General features: G+C 26.3%; 1 protein-coding gene and 1 non-coding gene across 2 annotated transcripts in view; both read left to right on the top strand.

Annotated features, from left to right (window-relative positions):
• LOC124942219 (melanoma-associated antigen B1) overlaps window positions 1-4,146 on the top strand; it is a 4,148-nt gene extending 2 nt beyond the window's left edge. Inside the window, exons 1-8 of the mRNA XM_047482678.1 lie at window positions 1-206; window positions 461-549; window positions 1,332-1,383; window positions 1,468-1,711; window positions 1,822-1,974; window positions 3,532-3,637; window positions 3,705-3,819; window positions 3,920-4,146. The exon at window positions 1-206 is cut by the window's left edge and continues 2 nt beyond it. Of these exons, the coding sequence (XP_047338634.1) occupies window positions 1,333-1,383; window positions 1,468-1,711; window positions 1,822-1,974; window positions 3,532-3,637; window positions 3,705-3,819; window positions 3,920-3,976 (726 nt within the window). The 5' untranslated portion in view covers window positions 1-206; window positions 461-549; window position 1,332 and the 3' untranslated portion in view covers window positions 3,977-4,146. The remainder of the gene's footprint in view (window positions 207-460; window positions 550-1,331; window positions 1,384-1,467; window positions 1,712-1,821; window positions 1,975-3,531; window positions 3,638-3,704; window positions 3,820-3,919) is intronic.
• TRNAI-UAU lies at window positions 2,646-2,719 on the top strand. Its single transcript has one exon. It is a non-coding gene; the product is annotated as a tRNA-Ile (tRNA).
• Window positions 4,147-20,967: the final 16,821 nt, after the last annotated feature.

Raw genomic sequence — 20,967 nt, 5'->3', positions numbered from 1 at the left:
TTTGGATCATACCTGAAGCAGCGCGGGAATACCAGTTCTTTTTCTCTCTTTCATCAATAGATGTTCATTGCAATTCAGACTCATCAACGTAAATCACTCCATTCTCTGTGTTTCAGGCACTCTACTTTCTGTATCAACCGTTCGTTTGACCTAGTCACTCCTGCGTAAACACTATTAAACGTTTTCGCGGTCGCTGATTTCCTCAGGTATCTCTTTCTCTCTCTAGTTTTTGTTCTATTATATCGCATTTACGATCTATCTGTAGGCATTTTGATATCGTTCATCCAGATGTATTTCGAATAGTTCTGTAAAATTCGACCTAATAGAGCCATAGAACTTGAATATTTTGATCCTACCTGTAGCAGCGCGGGAATGTCAGTTCTCTTTGTCTCTTTCATCTATAGATACTCGTTGCGATTGATGCTCATCGGCGTAAATCACTTCATTCTCTGTGTTTCAGGTACTCTACTTTGTGAATCAACCGTCGATTCGTTTGACCTAGTTACTTCTGCGTAAACACTGTTAAACGTCTTTCGCTCGTTTCCTCAGATCTCTCTCTTTCTCTGTTATTTGTTCTAATATATCGTATTAGGTATTTTGATATAGGTTTAATTTGGAGGTTTCTTCTTTCCGATTGTTCATCCAGATGTATTTCGAATAGTTCTGTGAAATTCGACCTAATAGAGACATAGACTTGAATATTATGCTATTGTGTTCTTCATAGAACTAACACGTTGAATTATATAAAAGTAATTTTTCCACTGGAAGTTTTGGAATCTAAGAGTATGACCTAAAATACGATATGTGAATGCTTGCTTGATGAAATGCTGGAAGCTCATTAGAAGTTATAATCAATCTTCACATATTAGTATAAACTCGTGTGCTTCTCATTTCAGTTACACATTAGCAAGGTTTTGTCAAACAGAGATGGATACAATACTTGTTTCTACTTGTTTATTTGCTGGTTCTTATTTAAGGGTTTTATTGGTTTTGAAGCAGGCTTTGGAAGTTTTAGATTGGCCTGGTGTTGATAGCTTACCAAGATTCTGTAGTACTACTTTGTATAGTCATAATTTTGTTTTTAAGAAACATTGAGATTTTCATTAAGACTAGACTAAATGTGAAAGTGATATCCAATTTAGAAATGATACGAGTGAACACAGTTTAAAACAGAGACAAAATACAAACAAAATGGGGAAGTAAAGGAATTAGAAATGTCATCGCCCACCTACTCCTTAAGTCAATAACCATTGTCTGTGTTTTCCCCATACCTTACAAAGATACAAAGCTTGTTGGAATATGGTTCTCAATTGTTTTGTTCTTATCTGCAGGATGACAACTGCTGCAGGTCATGATATTTCTCAACTTGATATTTCTGAGCAGGTCTGCAATAATTACATTTTAACTGATGAATTAATGGGATTTTAGCACTTGCGTGTTAAAGTAGTGTACAAATCTTTGTGATAGGAATTGGACAGGCTTGTAGGCGAAATGGTCAGGCATGTAATTTTCAAGACCCAACAAACTTCTGGCTGTCCTATCAAAAGAGATGAGCTTACTCAACTGGTTTCTAAACACTATAGTCAGAGGTCCCTTCCTACTGTTGTGATCAACAAGACCATAGAAAAGCTGTCCAATGTTTTTGGATATGAAATGAAGGAGCTTCAAAGGTCTCGATCAAAACCCAACCAAGGTCGCACTAGTCAACAGGGTGAGAAACTAATCTATTGAAGCATGTTTTTATTATATTATATATCTTGAATCTCATCTGAAAAAAATATATTAAACTCATTGGTCTGGTTTTGTTTTCATGAATCCCAGGTTCTACTGATGCAAAATCATACATTCTTACAAGTAAACTCAATGATGAAGTTTACAAGAAGTATGTGGCCGATGAAAGTCAGTCACACTTGACTGGTTTAACTTTTGTCATTGTTGGGATCGTGTCTTTAGCTGGAGGCAAGATCTCCGAAGGTAAGTTTTGACTTCTTCTTTTTCATATGAGAAACGGTAAAAGTATTTAATCTTTGATTTGTGTGTTGGGATTGTGTCAAATGTCTTGAGATCTGAGGTCTCAAGTTCATTTCCCACTGAAACCATCTTGGTTGAAATTGCGGTTCATGATGGTGAGATATTGTGTTTGCCTATTCTAATGAATAAACCCTAATCTAAAAGAGATAAAAATCTACTTATATATGTTGAAAGATTGGTTGTTTTCAATAGATTTGAAATAAGAAATTTATTATAAATGGTCTTGTAGTTTAGTTGGCTAACAGTGTTATCTTATTAGTTTAAGGTTGTACTATAATCTACATCATAACTCATGAACAAAGAAAATTACTTTCAATTTTAACCCTGGCGAGATCGTGAATTGTCATGATTGTTCTTATTAGAAAAGTGAAACTAATATTTTGTCATAATCACAGTGTCACTAGAATTGTTAAAGTTGAAAGTGATTTTTTTTTCCTGATTGGTACAAAATTTTTTTGAAACATGATCAAATATTTATTTTCTTCATGAAAATGACCAAATGTTGTGCTAGCCATTCCAATGAATAAATCTTGAACTAAAAAAAGAAAATTACATATATATGGTGAAAGATTGGTTGTCTTGAAAATATTTGAAATAATAAATTGAATATAAATGGTCTTGTAGCTCAGTTGGTTAGAGCGTTGGTCTTATGAGCCGAAGGTCGTGAGTTCGAGCCTCACCTAGACCATTTATGTTTTTGTTTTTATTTTTATTTAATATAAGAGAAAGAGGCACCATTGTAATGTATCTTGCAGCTGCAATTGTTAGATTGAGAAAACACATAAATTTTGAAAAACAAAGTTATTGATAAATCTTTGAAGACTCAATGCCACAATTTCTGCAAATCACTGAAAGGAGTTATTTTACTTTCTTACATTTACCACTTTGGAATATAACACAATCTTGAACAACTTTCAAAACCTATTCCTCCTCTTTTGCATTTGTATCTGAAACCCCTAGTCTTCTTTTCCATCCAAATTTTATAAACTACAAATTCTCATTTATAAAGATTTCAAGAAAAAGTTGATTGCCTTAGTTCTTTTGATCATCCTCTCCTTAACTGCTTTCCAATCTCTTTTAGCACCAAACATCCTCATGCATCTGTTCACCTTTGCCCAGATTTTAGTAGTCAAATAACATGAGAAAATATATGTTGCAAGAGTTTCCTCTTCCACTTTACAAAATCACATGATCTAGATTATAATGTGATTGTTGTTGCTACATTTTGTTTTGATAAAGTTTAGATCCTTAACTGTTTCATTTTGTTTTTATCCAAATTATAATTGTAGAATCTAGATCATGATCCAAATGATTTTAACTTAACTATAACTTAAATCACTTTCTAGATCATGATTTTTCTGTTCTCAATCATAGTCAGACAAACATAAAATAGGTAAGATTTTTCCATAAAAAAAATTGATACCAAAACAGCCATTATGACCTTAAATCATAATCATATAAAAACAGTTTAAAAAGTTATATTGTTTTGATAAATTGCAGATAATCTTTGGCATCACTTAAGGCAATTGGAACTCTCTCAAACTGAAGAAAACCATCCAGTCTTTGGAAACACTAAGCAATTTTTGGAGACACTTGTCCAGCAAAGGTTAGAACAATGACTCAGTTACTTTCTCTGAAAAAAATAAATTATAATCTTGAATTTTTTTTTATAGATTTTTAATGAAGGAAAAAGTTAATGGCCCTGAAGGGAGTAGTTTATTTTATGAGCTTGCAGAAAGATCATTAGATGTATCTGTTAGTCAAAGAATCAAAGATCATATAGCACAGGTATACATAACTTGACAATTCTAACCCTTGTAAATTCATTTAGCTACATCATTGTAAGGGTAAAATGGTCTTTAAACTACATAACCGCCGTGCTTGACAGATTGTTCAGAGAGAGGTTCCTACACCAGATGGTAACAACGACGATGACGAAGAGTAAAAATCTCATGTCGAAAATACAAAGGTGTGTTGTTGTATCTCATAAACTTGCCTTTTAATGCTGTTGTTTTTGTCTAATAGTATTTGTTTGTATTTGGAAACACTCTTGTTTTTGAACTGAATTCACTTAGATATGGCTAAATTTCTTGACCCAAATCTACATATGTTTGGTTACAACTTATAGTGAAATTTGGACCTTTTTTACATGTATTCTTCAAGGCTATTAATTTTAGCCATATAACCAACCCCAATCAAACATGGCATCTTTTCTAGATTATATATATGGGTTTTTGATTAAGTTTAGAATTTAGATACTCTTTGAGCCTATTCTGAAACTTAGAATTGAAAAAATTGTCAAAAGTTATGATTTTTGTTTTAGGTTTTATTGTACAAATTATTTTCTGGGCCTTATTTTGATTTTTGGTATACATAGTTTATTATTCACCTCTGCTCTTGGACCTGAAACTTTTCATTTGGAGTTTAATAAATTTAAAAGTCCAAGTCCAAATGTGAGGCACAAAGAAAAATAGAAATAGTATCTATGAAACATTTATTGAAGAGGCAAACATATATTTTTTTGGATTTTTAAAATAAATGATTTTTAATAAAAACTGAACTATAAATTTATGATTTCTTAAATAAAAGTTTATCATGTAACATTACTTAAACGTTATACAGATAGAGGTCTTTCATAGAATTGAGTTATTAATATAAATAAAATATTATTATCATGTAACATTTCTTCTCTTTTTTTTTTTTTTAGTTTGGAGAAAATAACAATGGAGTGTTTGATATATAACTAATATTTTTAACTGATTTTAGTTCAAATATTTTAAATGGAAAGTGTGAGCATGATTAATTTAACGGATTAACAATTATTATTTTTATATAATTTTAATTTAAATATTCTTCAACAATTATTTATATAAAAATGATAAACTATCACCGATCGAACAATGAGTGACGAAAGCCACAATCATGTTAATTTTTGTATTTTTATTATTTATTATAAAAAACAAATAATTACTATAACCGCTTTATCTTGCACACAAATTAAGAAGGCAGTGATACGTGTCACTTCTTAAGCGGCAAAACTCCGGCCACCGCCCTTTTCTTTGTCGACAAGCGGCGCCGCCTCAACATAATTTATGTTGATCTTTATCCACAAATTTATTTATTTATTATTTTATTTTTTTAAGACTAGATTATTCATATTATTAACTTATTCGAAATATTTACATTTTGATTTGGTTAATTTAAAAAAAAAATACAAGTCATGAAACATAACAAATTTAATAATATTTTTTTTAAACACAATTCCACCCTAAATTTAGATATTTTCAAATTAATATCTTGTATTAATAATTTAATTCGTTCTATTACTAATATTTTATATTTATTAAAAAGCTAACAAATATTACTTATATGTTATCATTTGTCTTAATATATATATTTATATTTAATAAAATTAACTTCAATTTATGATTGAGATTCAAAACTTATAATCTATTAGATATAATTTTTTCACGAATATATTTTTATGTTAAATAAAAATGTTATTTAATAATTTAGTTGGTATTTGAATAAGACAATTAAAAGAAGAAAAAAAAATTCTAGAATGAATTAGAAAGTGTCATAATTGAGTCGGTGGAGAAAGTCCAAACAATCACCGCTTCAGAATCGATTATTATTATTATAATATTTTATTTATTTATTATTTTATGTAATGCATTATTGAGGCGGTGGCTCAATTTAAAATATAATTTTTATAGTATAAAATATCTCATTTTATTTATATATATATTATTCATTAATTAATAAAAAACAAAAAAAAAACAACGATAAGAGTATTAAAGTGCATATAAATTGATTTCTCGTCAATTTATTTTTATTTTACAAAAATAATTAAATAATTAAAATTTTTAATTATTAAGAACATTTTTAGGTATAAACTATTAGTTATAACAAACTATATATTTACTTAAAAAAATTAAATATAAACTGTCAATATCGTTACTAGAATCAAAAAGGTCTAGATTAAGAAAGAAACATTTGAATATCTTTATTTTTAATTTCTTATATATTTTCATTATTTAGTTAAAGTTTTCAAAATAGAATGAATAATAATGATATTAGTTAATTATTTAAATTTTTTGTTTGAATGTGACATTAAATAATGAATTGTTATGAGCACAAAAAGGAAATCCTATTTGTAACTCTAAATAAATGTTAAAATGTTTATAAAATTCTGAAAAGTCTTTAGAGTTTTTTTTTTTTCTGTAGGATTGAAATAAGAGTTCAATCTGGAACAAAATAATTATATATATGATATTTATTTAGTTTTTTTTTTTTTATCAAAAATCTCATTTTTTAGCATTTTTATTGATGTAATTCTTACGAATAATATGTGCATTAAAATATTGTATTATAATAAATTATTATCGTATATGTAACGAGAATGTTAAATCGACCATACACTTATTTTACATTGTTCGATGATGACTAATATCTAGAGTCTTGAGTTAATGAGAGTCACTAGTTGCTGTCCAAAATTTTGGATAATAGTTAAAAAGTTTGGATTGATATATAATTGAAAAAATTTGTATAACCTTCTTGAGGCTTCTTCTATTATTATAGTCGTTTGATTCGTATTATTAATAATCACATTATTGTGACGATTTTTTAGAATTGTTTCATAAAATCGTTATAATCTATCGAGAAGTTAATCATCCTTCTCGAGAAATATAAATTCAATAATTTTTTTTTTTTTAATGAAATGTTTAAATCATTTTATAGTATTTTTTTTTAATTTATTTTAAACTATTAATTTTGTATTTACTCAAATAATTCAAAACCCAGGTCCAGGCCGGCCCAAATATTGGCTACCAAGGCCCATTCTCTTTGTAAACATACATTATTAAGGCCCGTAATTAAAACATATCTTCACTATATATGTTAATTTTGGGCTTAAAATATTTTTTTTTACATATTATAACTTATTTGTTAGGTAGTTTCCTCATTCTTGTCACAAGCCCAATAGCATCAAAAGCCCAAAATTAAATTTTAACATATATTATTTTCAATGCCCATTCATAATTAAATAAAATTAATTATCAATAGAGTTAGGCTAAAATTGATTTTCAATCATATAAATAAAATTTATATTAATATATGATTAAAAATGTTACAATACTTGAGTCATAAACATTTTAAATATAATTGAGGTCACTTTGCTTTTGAGATTTTACAAGACCATTATGTTTGGGCTGACCTGGATTGAAGTGATATTGGACCTCTTTGAAAACACATGTGATTGTGTTTAAATCAAAGCGGTAAAAAACGAGAGTTTACATAAAATTGTTTTCTAGTTTTAAACTCGTAAAATCTAGAGTTTACTAGAAATCGTAAAAGTTTAATTTAAAAAAATAATAGTTATATATTACTATTATATATATGTATTTTATATTCGACAATTTTAATAATTTTTATATTTAAATATAAAATTAATAAGTAAATAATACTATAAAAAATATATTTACAAAATTAATTATATTAATTTATTTATTTGAAGAAATAATAACTTTATTTTTAATTTTTAAATATAAATTTATTTTTTTAAACGTAAAATTGTATAGAATCGTAAAATCAAAATTATTTATAAACTCGTAAAATCGTAAAATCTTATTATCTTAAGTTTAAAATCTTAAGAGTTTACCTATACGAGAGTTTAGGTAAAATCAGACTTGTTAACCTAATGTGAAATCGTAAAATCGTAAGATTTTAAGAGTCAACTCGAAATTTTAACGACATTAGTTTAAACGAACAAATATTATTAATGTAGAACCTTGATAAATAAATACTTTAGGACAAAAAAATACATTCATTTGGCGAGATTATTTATTTGTCGATTAATAAATTAATATGTATTTATCGATAAATGAATTTAATTCATATGATAAATGAATTTAATTTATATGATATTTGTTTAGACTTTTTTTTTAATCATATCATTTTGTTATATTAAGTTTAAATGTACATTAAACCATAGATATAACATTTATACAAACTTAATTATATTTATATTTTTAGAATTTAACATGTATGTATGAAGTAGATAAAGTGCACAATACCTTATATTGAGATTGTTGTAGATGTACATGCATGATACAATTAGATTTAAGATGTCTACTAAATATCTTATACATAGATATATAATTCTAAATTTTAAATGCATGGATGTTGAACATCTTTTAAACTATCCTTATCCTGAAGAGAATAATGCGGTTATGAAATCTTTTACGGACGAAGAAATCATTGAAGCTGTAATAAATGATGTGACAAATGATCCCGAACCTGATGATAGTATCACTATACCACAAGTGTCCTCAAGAAAATCTTTTCAAGTTATTGTCACTATACAAAATTAACTGGTGCAACAATCAAAATATCATAGAAGTGGTGCATGCTTTACACAAAACAAGGATCAGATCTATTTTAGGGAAGGAAAGAAATAATAAACTTTGGAGGCAATTTTTGAAAAAAATGACTTTTTAATGTGTTTACAAATTAGTCATTTCATCTATTCATGATATATTATATAAATAAAATATATTATTTAAAATATAGTGATTGTTCATTTTCATTTACATAAGGTCCATAAAGATTTTATTTGTATTTATTCGTTAATGAATTAAGCGATGTTATTCGTTAATGAATTAAGTGATATTATTCGTTAAGCCCATTGGATCAAGATGGAACTGAAAAAATTTATTGATTAGACGAGGTTATTCATTTATCGAACATTCATTTATCGAGGTTCTAGGTAAATTTGTTAATATATAACATTATTTAATCCAAATCAATATCTAAATAAAATATTATTTTAAATAAATATAAAATAATATTTGTTTTCGCAAACAATGTTATGAATCTAGAGGTTTCCAAAAATTGGTCAATTGGGTAGTTTTTAAGTTATTTTTTTTGGTTTGGAAATAATTAAAATTAGAGTGAAATAAGAATTTGAGAAGAAAAATGTTATAAAATTTGTTAATATAAATATATTATTAATTTATATTAAAATATATTCAATAAAATAAAATTCAAATGTACATATTTTTTTCAATTCCAGCTTCACTTACAATAAAAGGATTTCAAACAAAGCATATAGATAGGATTTAATAAAGAATAAATGTGAGATGGACAAGTCATGGTAGGAGAAGATAATGATGATATTTGAAGATGGGCATATATTTATATATATAAATAAAAAGATAAGATCATGATAATTAATTAACTAATTATATATTAATTAAGTGATATTAGAAAATGACACACACTTAATTAACCATGGTCAAACTTAATGACGGCGCATATGAAGGCCTAGTTTGATTGAGGTTTTAGAGGCTGTTTTCAAAAATTTATTTTAGAAAAATAATTGTATTTTTTCAAAGAAAAAAAAAGTTTTAAAAAGCAAGTGTTTCTTTCAAAATTCCTAACATTATAGACCTCAAAATTTTGTATTTATATATTGATTTTTTTCATATCAAAAGCTTCATGCTAATAATAAATTTAATTAGTATTAATCAAAGATGGTTATTATAAGTGATTATATTTATTTTAAAAAAGAACATATTTTTGTGTTGTTTTAAATTTTTTCTAGGAAGAGTGATAGGAAAGGAAATGACGTGTCTACTGAAAAAATGTGAAAAAATGAGATAGTGAAAAAAGAGAAAAAAATTATTAATTTTTTAATTAATCAGATTGCGTTACACGTAATTCACTCTCCCAAATTCTTTTTTTTTAGATATATAATATTTTATATCATTTGGAAATGTACTAAAGTTAGTTAACTTATTATAAAAATAATTTACACTAAATTTGGGTTGGGTAGCCTTGAGTGGAATGACCTTATGTATTTAGTCTGGCTCTTGCACTATGGCGGCCCTTATTATTATACTCGAAATTAGTTATCTTCTTATTAAAATTGTAAGTGGGTCGACTCCAATGGTTAGTACGTTGAATTGTATAACTAAACGGTTAAAGTCGGTTTGAGAAAATCTTTAAATATTATTTTCGATTTATTGGTAGGTTAAAAGATGGGTTCTTTCGATTTTATTATTTTATATAAAATTATAGTTAAATAATATAAATATTTTCTAATTTATTTTGAAAATAAAATATCAACTATGTATATTTATTTTAAAAAATAAATAACAACTCATGTAAATTATATTTCAATCATAAAAAAACTTAATTATTAAGAAAATATTAAATATCAATAAATTATAATCAAATAATGTATATTTTTTAATTTTTAATGATGATAGACAAATATATATATATATATATATATATATATATATATATATATATATATATATATATATATATATATATATATATATATATATATATATATATATATATATATATATATATATATATATATTTTTGGATAGAAAACTGCATAGGTCTATCTTAGCACCGAATTTTTCGTATATATTATATTATTAAATTTATTTTGTTCGCATTTCATATTAAATAAATATATATAATATTTTTATCTCATTTTATATTTTCTTTCCTAAAAAGACAAAAAAAATATTTACAATATTAGATCACAAAAATTAAATTTGTATTAGACTCTCAATTAATACTCAATAGGACCCTGAGTATTCCTAAATTGGTTTCACAAAGCCATGGTGAAGGAGAATGTATAGTTCAATTTTTTCGTATTTTAAACACAAATGACAAAGGCCTTGTTCGAATTGAGGTTTTTTTAAAATCTAGAGTGAGAAAAAAATAATGATTGATGATGATTTTAAGGAGGTGATGATTATTTTTGATAAAAAGACTTAAAGAGTATTGATATATATAAATTAAATAATAAATGATATTTTAAAATAGAAGGTATTTTGGTATTTTGATTAATGAAATGAGTGTTGTGATTGTTGAGAAGTGATTGATTAAAAAATTGATTTGGATTGAGTTTTTTAAAAAACCCAAAGAGAACAAGCCCAAAGGTTAACCGAAATAAATACAAAATCGATCATCTAAAAATAAAATTACATTTGATTATATATCTATAAATTAAACCCTAATTAAAAAAATTCATTTTATGATAATAAAAAAGATGGATCGAGATAGATGTAGACAAGCTAGTCGAGCCTAATGAAAAATATGAACATAGATAGTTGTATCCACGTGTACTGTCTATGGTTGTAAAGTCAACATCATAAACTTTGGACCACAAACAATATGTCTTCAAACCAAAAAAAAAAAAAAAAAAAACAATATCACCCACACGCCATCATCTATATACCATCTATTTTTTTAAGATTTTATTTGATTCTAACTTCACTCATAAAATAAAAATAAAATAAAATGACACATATACATAAAATTTTTTATGAAGCATTACCTACTAATTTGTTTATTTTTATTTTTTTTTGTACAGGTGACATGTCTTAGTGGATATAGACAATGCTTGTATAGGTAATATCGAATTAACCCTCCTCCAATGTTTTTGCGATTTTAAATAAATATATACAAATATTTAAAGAAATAATTTTTTCTTTTATCTTTTGCCCATTTTTTGGAATTATGATGTTTTAGATAAATTTCATTCTACATTTTAAATTTGGATTTAAGTTTCAAAACATACCAATCTCATATCCCAATTTTGAGTTATAACAAAAAAAAAAATTTGTTGGTCCTTAATTTTTATATTTTAGTTTCTTTTCTTCACATGAGTGAAAAGAGTTAATAATGACGAAATTTAACAACCATTTTCTTAATCATATTATCTAAAAATAAACATAATATTTATCATTAGGTCATGAAAAAATGTTGAATTAGCAACTTACTTACTTTTACTTTTACATTGTCGATGGATGACTAGTATTTGAAGTCTTTTGTGAAATATTATTGCGATTTATTGAGTGATGTCCGAATATTCCAGTAATTACGGGAAAGTTTGGATTAATGCGGCTGATATGACAAACCTATATATTTGAGTTATCATTCAAATTATTTTTTGGTGAACCATTTAGTTGGAGAGAAATCGTCGAACTTTTAATGATTATAATCGTCCGATGCATATCATACATAATAATTTTATTATGACACTTTCTGGATATTCATTTAGGAAAGCTAGTAGAGTCTGTTAGGAAGTTAATCGGTCTTCTCGAGGATTTATGAGTTTGATAACTTATTGAGTACCTTTTTTACAATTTATTGTTTTATCGTTGTACGTGTTTAAACATTTTTTTTTTTCATTTTTAATATATATGGACCTTTTTAAAAAAATATTATCATTAAGTACATAAAATGACAATGAAAGCATAACGTCGAAAATTGACGAGTTCAAATATCTTCGCTATTGTTCTTTATCGGCAAGAAATTTAGCAATAAATGATATTTTTCTTGACTATAAGTCTATAACACCCGTTTTTAACTAAAATTTCATTTATTTTTGCTCCCATAACGATAAATAATAAAACCTTTGCAATTGAGTATTGACTAGTGACAATAATTTGTAGGTGTTAGCTTAAGCAAAACATAAGCAAATTATACACTTTCAAATTGATATAATTATTACTTAATTATTTTGTTATTTATTCTATTCAACTTATTTTTTGACATTGAGTTTTATAAATAATATTTAAAGCTATTAACCACTTTTTTTTTTAAATCCAAGCAAGCCTATATATCTTTACTTGCAATTAACAAAAAGGAAAAAACTTTACGTACAATTAAGAAAAAGAAAAAAACATTACGTACAAATTACAATAGAGAGAAGCATAATAGGACAAAAAAATGTCATATCAATTATCAAGCATACAAGATTTTTAAAGATCTAAAAATCTTCTTTTGATAAATAAAATGATTTATTTAATACTTGTATAAGATAAAATACTAAAATTTCATTTTTATTTAATAAAAATAAATTTATTTATTTTAGTTGATGAGTTAAAATAATAGAATTAATAATTAAAATAAAATAAAAAACCCTAGATCAAACAAACTCGAATGAACAACGATAAATCAACTTTCAAAACAAAAACAGGTAGGGCTAATTTGATCACCAAACTTTAGTAGTGGGGACAATCAAGAACTTGTAAACGCAAAATGCTTGTCGGTGTATGATCGATCAAATGCACACCAATATTTTTCATTAACTTCTAGGTTAAATAGTTGTTATTATCAAGCATAATAACTATAATTCTTGAAATAGAGACTAACATAATAGTTTACTAACATAATCAACATGAAATCTCACTTCAATACTATGGTCTTGTTCGGATTGGGGTTTTTGAAAAAACCTGGAGAGGGAAAAAGGTAATGATTGGTGATGATTTTGAGAAAATGATGATTATTTTTGGTAAAAAGACTTAAAGGGTATTGATATGTATGAATAAAATAAAAAATAATAATTTAAAATAGAGGGTATTTTAGTATTTTGGTTAATGAAATGAGTGATGCGATTGTTGAGAAGTGATTGATTGGAAAATTAATTTAGGGTGAGTTTTTTAAAAAACCCAGATAGAACAAGGCCTATGTTTTTAATAATAAAGAAAAATACAAGAACTCAAATTTTGTTATTTATTTATTTATTTGAATAAAAAGCTAATTTATGGATGGATGAATTAAAGATGGAGAGAAATGTATTAATTAGTGGACAGAAGAAAAGAAGGGACCATACATATAAAGAAAAGTGAGGCTATAAATAGAATTAATGTACTTGGTCTATGTGTGGTCGACATTAACTAACAATTAATATTTAGTAATTGAAAGGACATATATATATATATATATTGATAAACATGCATAGTACTATTTCATTTCAATGTTTATAATCTATCATTCTCATCATTTATAACATATGTTACAACCTATGTCGGCCCTAAGAATGCTCTAATCTTATCCTATTTTTTTTTTTCAATTAAATTACATATTTAGATCAATATTTTATAATATATAATAACTTGTTTCGATAGTGTCAAACTCGGAGGATTGGAGAGTGAACCTAAGTCATAAGTCGAGGTATTTTCACTCACTTAGAGAAATAACATAAATGTATTATTATTTTTAAAAGATTAAGATACATAAATGTTGATAATGCTAAACTCCTACATAGATTTGTGGTTGATTGAATGTTTATACAATTTTTTGTTAGTATTTTATGAACAGAGTTGACCCGAGTTTTGGGCTGCCTTAGCCCCCAATAGAAATAAAAGTTTCATTTTTTTTTTTTGTTATTGTCCTAGATTTAGTATTAAAAATTAATTTTTAAAAAAAGTTGTTTTAAATGAGGTTTGTACTCAAACCCAAATAAAATTTTAAGTTATTATCCTGAACCACTAAGTTTACAACATGTGAATGTTAATAAATTCATAAACTTGTTTAAATGTCTTATATATTTTATTAAATGGACTACTTTGAGAATTGGGCTGTCCTAGCTCGAGGGCTTGTTGGGCTTACCTAGGGCCGACCCTGTTTCTGAATTAGATCATATTTTAAATTGTGTGAAGTTAAAAATGAATTGAAAGAATAGTAACTTTATTCATAATCATCTATTTCTTAAAGTTAGAATGGTTTTTCAATTGAGTACGTTAATTATTTTTCTCTATCAGGTGGATATCCCCAGCCTCCCTGAGGTTCTAAGTTCGAGCCCGTCAGACGACAAGTTCTGTACCTGGTTAAATGGTTAAGTGTTTACGGGCTATTTACTTAATCCGCCGGATTAGTCGCACTCCATAGTGTCCTTAATTTAATTTGGTTTGATTATTTCTAATTTAGCCCTCATAAAATTATAAATATCACTTAATGTGTCATCACTTTATATTCATAATAAATACATTTATAAGACATAAATTTAATTTTATATTAGATAACATTATTTTGACTTAGGTAAAAGTCGATTTAAAAGACTTAAATAATATTCATGTTAGTTCTCTTTAATTAAAAAAAAAAAAATCACAATTGCACTATTATTTATTATATTATTAATAATAAATTTCTACCACTTTTTTATTATTAGGGTATCTATCTTCCTTATAAGTTTAGTGGTGTAGATGAATGAGTTCAAATTAATATTAAGAGCAATATTTTATTTTATTTTTTATTTTTTTTTATTTTTTTATAGGTAACCTTATAAAAGTTGACCTTATTATTATTTATTTAAATTGCATCACCATAGGGTTAATCCTTAGTTAGGGTAGACCAATCTCTAAAGCAGCCCATTAGAGTTTTTAAACCTAAAAAGGTCCATGTTTTAATAAAGCTTAGTTTTATTTTTGGTTTTTTATATAAATTATTATTTATGTACAATTAATTAGTTAGATAACTCACAATGTGAGAAACATATAAAAACATTTTTTGTCTATGGGGACTGAGACAACCCAAAGGTCAGGGTCAGCTGTGATGATAAGATAATAAACTTTAAGGAGTGAAGCTCAATACCTTTAAAGAAGGCTCTGATGATAAGATATAAGAAACTTTAAGGAGTAAAAACTCAACACCCTTAAATAAGATCACCCTTAAATAAGATCGAGATCATCCCCAACAAGATGGGCTTGCGACTAGGCGCACCATTGTCAATATAAATTGTGGTTGACAAAAAAGATAGCTAATCAAAATCCTCTCGGATCTCATTAATTTATTATCGAAAGTATTATGTTTCTCTTGTTTGAAGTGATGCACCAAAATTTGGATACCGAAATTAAAATGGAGATATAATGCAATTCAAGCACCCCACATTTTCTTAAAAGATATGAAAATTCCCACTTTCCAAAAAGTTCAAGGCCAGAAGCATGTTATACTCAATCTAAGAGGAAAAAAAACTCAATCCTCAATTTTATTAGATTTATAATGTATAAAATACTTCTATATATGATATTTCTTACTTATTTGTGTGATTTTTTGAAAAAAAGAAAAATATCATGGAAGAGATGGAGATAGGAAAAGGGGGAAGGAATTTTAGTGGACATGCATGGAGAGTAAACTAATGGCTCCATTCACTTGAAGACACCAATTGATACAACTTTTGTTGGTTTATGATCATAAATGGCCATAGCAGGGTACATTGTATTCTAATGGAATGCCTCATCTACTTCTCTTTCATTTATTAATTACTTTTTAACTCCTTTTAAATCATTGTTTTTATTGGGTTAATTTTCCTTGAAATTAAAAGTACCATTTACTAAAATTAATAATACTTATTTTATAAACTAAGCGAGGCAAGTTAAATTTACAAAGGTAAAATAATCACCTTGTTATAAGAACTTCGACTTCAACTAATTTGATTTAGGTTTTTCTGAGTTTTGTTTTTTATTACGTTTATCTGATTAACCACAAAATTATCAGAAAAAACAAGAAAAATAAAGAAAGCGAACAAAGGTGTCAGAAGTTCGTGTGGAGATCTCATCCTTCTCAAGAATGAGAAAAAACAACCGATAACAAAAAGATATATATGCAAAATAAAAAACAAAGACATATTTTCTAGGTACGGACCTAGAATTCGGAGGTGGGGTGAGTTTGATAAAATTTAGGACTTAAATAAATAACCATAAAATTTTGGATAAAACGAGTGATTAAATTAATATAAATTTTACTAATTTTTTAAATAATTAATTAGATAAGCATAACAATGAAATATATTAATTTTTTTTTTAAATAAGGGGTAATATCATTTTTTTTACCGTAAAAAAAATATCATTATTTTTTTTCGGAGTGGGCAACCCTACATAAATCCGCCCCTGATTTTGTCGATCCTAGGTTGACCAATGTTTACCTCGACATGTTCACGGGTAAATGGATAAGTAAGAGCATAGGGAAATCTTTATTGGAGAACTACCTACAAAATTTATTAAATATGTTTCTCTTCAATTTTGAAACTATTCACCTAGACCAAATTATGATATTTAATAAATTATGTACAACAATCAAGCTTATAAAGAAAATATTGAACTAACTAAATTAAATTATTATTATTTTTTTTTAATTTTAAGTTTAAAATATTTTAGAACACTATAAATTAATTTTAAAATGTTAGAAAAATAGTTAAAACTAAAAATTGCACAGGTCACCCATGTCTCCAACTCTCCGAACCGACACTGAGACCTCGGTCATAATAACGTGTACGAAGTTCTTCAATATTTCCATAAAATAGAGGTTTTTTTTTTTTATAGATATTGTACATCCAAACGGGTCTATATAGTACAATGAAAGAAAATATGAGAAGAAATTCAATAATGTACCCATGACCTTATTGAATGCATCCTATCCGTTTTAATTACCTTCTTCTCTAATTTTTTTTCTTATATTTTGTGTTATTATCATTTTACAGTGCTTTTTTATATTGCAATTCGATTCCAAATTAGAGTTTGTTTGATATTTTTTTTTTAATTTTACCCAAAATCAAATAATTTCCCTTTTTCACATAATTGATCAGATATCACATTTTATCCATTTAAATACGAAAATATCATTTCTTTAATATATTCTTTCATCTATTTGAAAGGATAAAATGGTAAATAAGTCAAACAAAGATTTTATCCAAAACCTAGATAAAATAAAATAAAACTCCAAAATCAAACAAGCTCCGAGAAAAGAAAAAAAGGCATACAAAAAATAAGAAGGACGTTAGAATAACCATCCATGGTCGTTATCTTTATAATTAGGATATATTTTTTTTATTGAAAATCGAACATTAGATTTAACGTGTTTTAATTAGTGTATTTTTTTAATGTAATTGTAATTTGAGAACTTAAAAAAGATTTGAAAGGTTAATAAAAGTTAGGATTAACGACAACAAGATGTGAATATACTCAAGTCCTGAGTTTGAGTCTGTCATGAAAAAGTTATGTGTCTGATTAATGGTTAAGTGTTTATTTGAACTTCAAAGGAGAAACCGAAATTGAATTTTCTTAAAAAAAAAGTAAAATAAAATAAAAAATTAATCCTTGACTTTCAACGAATCTGAAAAAGTGAACAGCTTTAGGTACTATGAATTCGGAAAAAGGTATCCATCCATAATTCCATATGCATTCAATTCTATCTCATGAGTACTCATGCATCTAGACAGAGGGAGTGTGTGTGCATCCTCCCAAGACCCATCCTACAAACCCTAATCCCATTTTCCAACATAAATTAATATGCATCATGAGTGCCATAGATATATAGAGGAAATTGTTTAAAAAATGACAATAAAAAAATGTAACCTTTAGATCATGTTGTTATCTATATAAGAATATATAAAAGATCATAGGATCAAGACAAAGACATTTAGTTTTATATCAAACTAGGTTCTTTTATGGTCTTAATGCCTCTTATATATCATATTGTAGAACAAAAAAAAATATCGCCCTACAACAATGTATCTCAGTGAGACTAAACACAAATAAATAAGAAGCTACCTTGATCTAAACTTTTTGAAAGATCCACGATAAATCAAACAAACGACCCTAATATCTTGAGCGATATAGTCTACTAGATAATAACCGGGTTAAACTAATTTATTCTTAATTTTTTATTTTTTATTTTTTATCTTCAATTAGTTGTTTTATTTTATGTTGATTTAACTTATGGCTACACATGCCACTATTTAGTCAGTGTGGCTTTTCATGATTGTCATTGATTGAATGAAAAGTTTTGGCTTTTCAAACAAATGACTTTTTTTCTTCTAATCAAAAATAACTCTGATTTAATCTAAAAAGATGTATTTATATAGATATGGCAATAATTTGATATATATGGTTTTGAAGAGAGAAACATGGAATGTTATGGTCTCATTTTCACTATTTACATGCATCTTTGTTTATGTATCGAGGTTCATGTTATCGATAAGTTTAAAAACTTATTATAATTATGATCTCACGCATTCTACATTGACGTTGAAAAATTGGATGTATACATTCTTCGAACTAGGGAAAGATGTCAATGTTTAAATCGAGTTCCATTTTAGTTCGAGATTTTACTTATTGTTTGTAGTAAATTAAAGAGATAAGCCAACAAAATTCTTAGAATGGGACTCTTAATAACCTAAACATGCTATTGAAGTTCTAAAAAATAAATTTATAATAGTTAAAATAAAGTTCGACAAATAAAAACAAAGAGCATGTAAAATAGTCAACATTGACGGTACACAATATAAAATAAAAATGAAATTATTTAATATTGTTCCTCCTCCATCTATCTATATTTTAATAAAGTTTTATCTAAAAAAAAATGATTTAAGTAGTCAACATGCGATTCGTTACACATTTAATATTGAGCTTCAAATTGATTTTTATGTAGAATATTTGATTTAACGATTTGATTTGATTTTACTTTTAGATTTTATGCCAATTAAGATTTGAGAATTTTTTTCATATTTTCTATAACAATTAAACTACAACCATTAATACTATGAGGACTATAATGAAAGTCACCCCTTTAAGTCTATCTCCTTTTTTTGTCACATATTCTTAATACTTTCTTATATTGAAAAAAAAAATTGACTAGCTCCTAACAAATCTCATACTTTATTATATTTGAACTTTCAAATTGAGAAGGAAGTCTTTACTTAATATATAATTCACACTTTTTTTTTTTTTATCAAACATCCTTTTATTAATAAACTAAAATATTATATTTTCTATCACCAACCTATAAAGTATCAACTAGGTTTTTTTTCTTTCTATTTCTTAACCACTAGCTAGGTTTGTTACATGGTGATTTACATGTTAAAGAGTAATTCAATATATCTATAATTTTTCTAAGAAAATAGTATATATAAAGAAAAACAAATTAAGATAATAGTTAACTTCCTTGCATGATCGATTATACTTACATATTTCACTTTCTTAAGGAAAAACTTCACTAAAACACGAAAAATTGGAAACACGAAAGTCCCGATAACATATCCTTAATACTTATTTCCCCCATTAACCTAGTTATTAAACATATATCATAATTATTAACTATATTTATATTATTTTTCTAGTTAACACATAACATCCTTGAGAAGCTTATACCTCCGAGTTGCTGGCCTCGGAGATGGTGACGGTGACGCTTGATCCTTACTCCTTTGCTCGCCATTTCCTTGATTGTTTATTTGCTTTACCATCTTTTTATCGACTTGACCCGATTTCTTAGACGATGAACCAACCCTACAATGCCTTGACGATGAAGTCGGAGATTGCGAAGAGCTCTTACTTTGCTCGCTTTGACACCAATCACACAATTCAATTGGCTCCGCAGCTTCACTATAATAATTGCTACAATATCTACATATATATATATATATTAAGACGAATCTATTATTTAATTATAATCTTAAATTAATTAATAAACTATATAGTATGAAATATTATAAAGTCTTAATAACTAGGTCAGCAAATTAGCATGCTTTGGAAAGAAGGTTTTATATATTAAAATAAAATACTAAATAATGACCTTAACTTACCATAACTTCAATATTTTTTCCTTTTTCTTTTTCCCAATTTAAAAGGCATATGATCATGGAATTTCCACTAGCTTGATTTGTACATAAATAATATTTTTTTCCTTTCCAAACTCTGTTTTCAAAAAAGACAAGTTACCTCAAAATACCCATTAAACATATCAAGTTTGATTCCTACTAAGAATGTCATCACTTGAGTTAGAAGGAACCTAATTCTTATCACTAAAAACGTCTAGTCGGGTCTAACAAATAATTTCCTAAAATTAAAAAAAAAAAAAAATAAGGATCAAGATAATAAGAACATTCAAATCATATTAATGCCTTTTCTATTAACTTATTTTATAGTTTTTGATGATTTTGTTGATTTTTAAGGTTTGTATTTCACATGTTTAACAACTCATATTAAACCTTAAAGTCTTTGTTTTTCCTATGAAAAGAAAGATCTAGAGAGGGAGAGAGAGAAAACGTACGAGTGTTGAAAACGGTTGCGACAGAAAGTACATCGGAAAAGTTTTTCCGGGAAGCCAACATCGCCGCACATACAACAA

Source organism: Impatiens glandulifera, chromosome 6, assembly GCF_907164915.1.
Source record: "Impatiens glandulifera chromosome 6, dImpGla2.1, whole genome shotgun sequence".
Taxonomy (NCBI): domain Eukaryota; kingdom Viridiplantae; phylum Streptophyta; class Magnoliopsida; order Ericales; family Balsaminaceae; genus Impatiens; species Impatiens glandulifera.
Note: the sequence above shows the minus strand (reverse complement) of the source record. Positions and strands in the feature narration are given on the sequence as shown.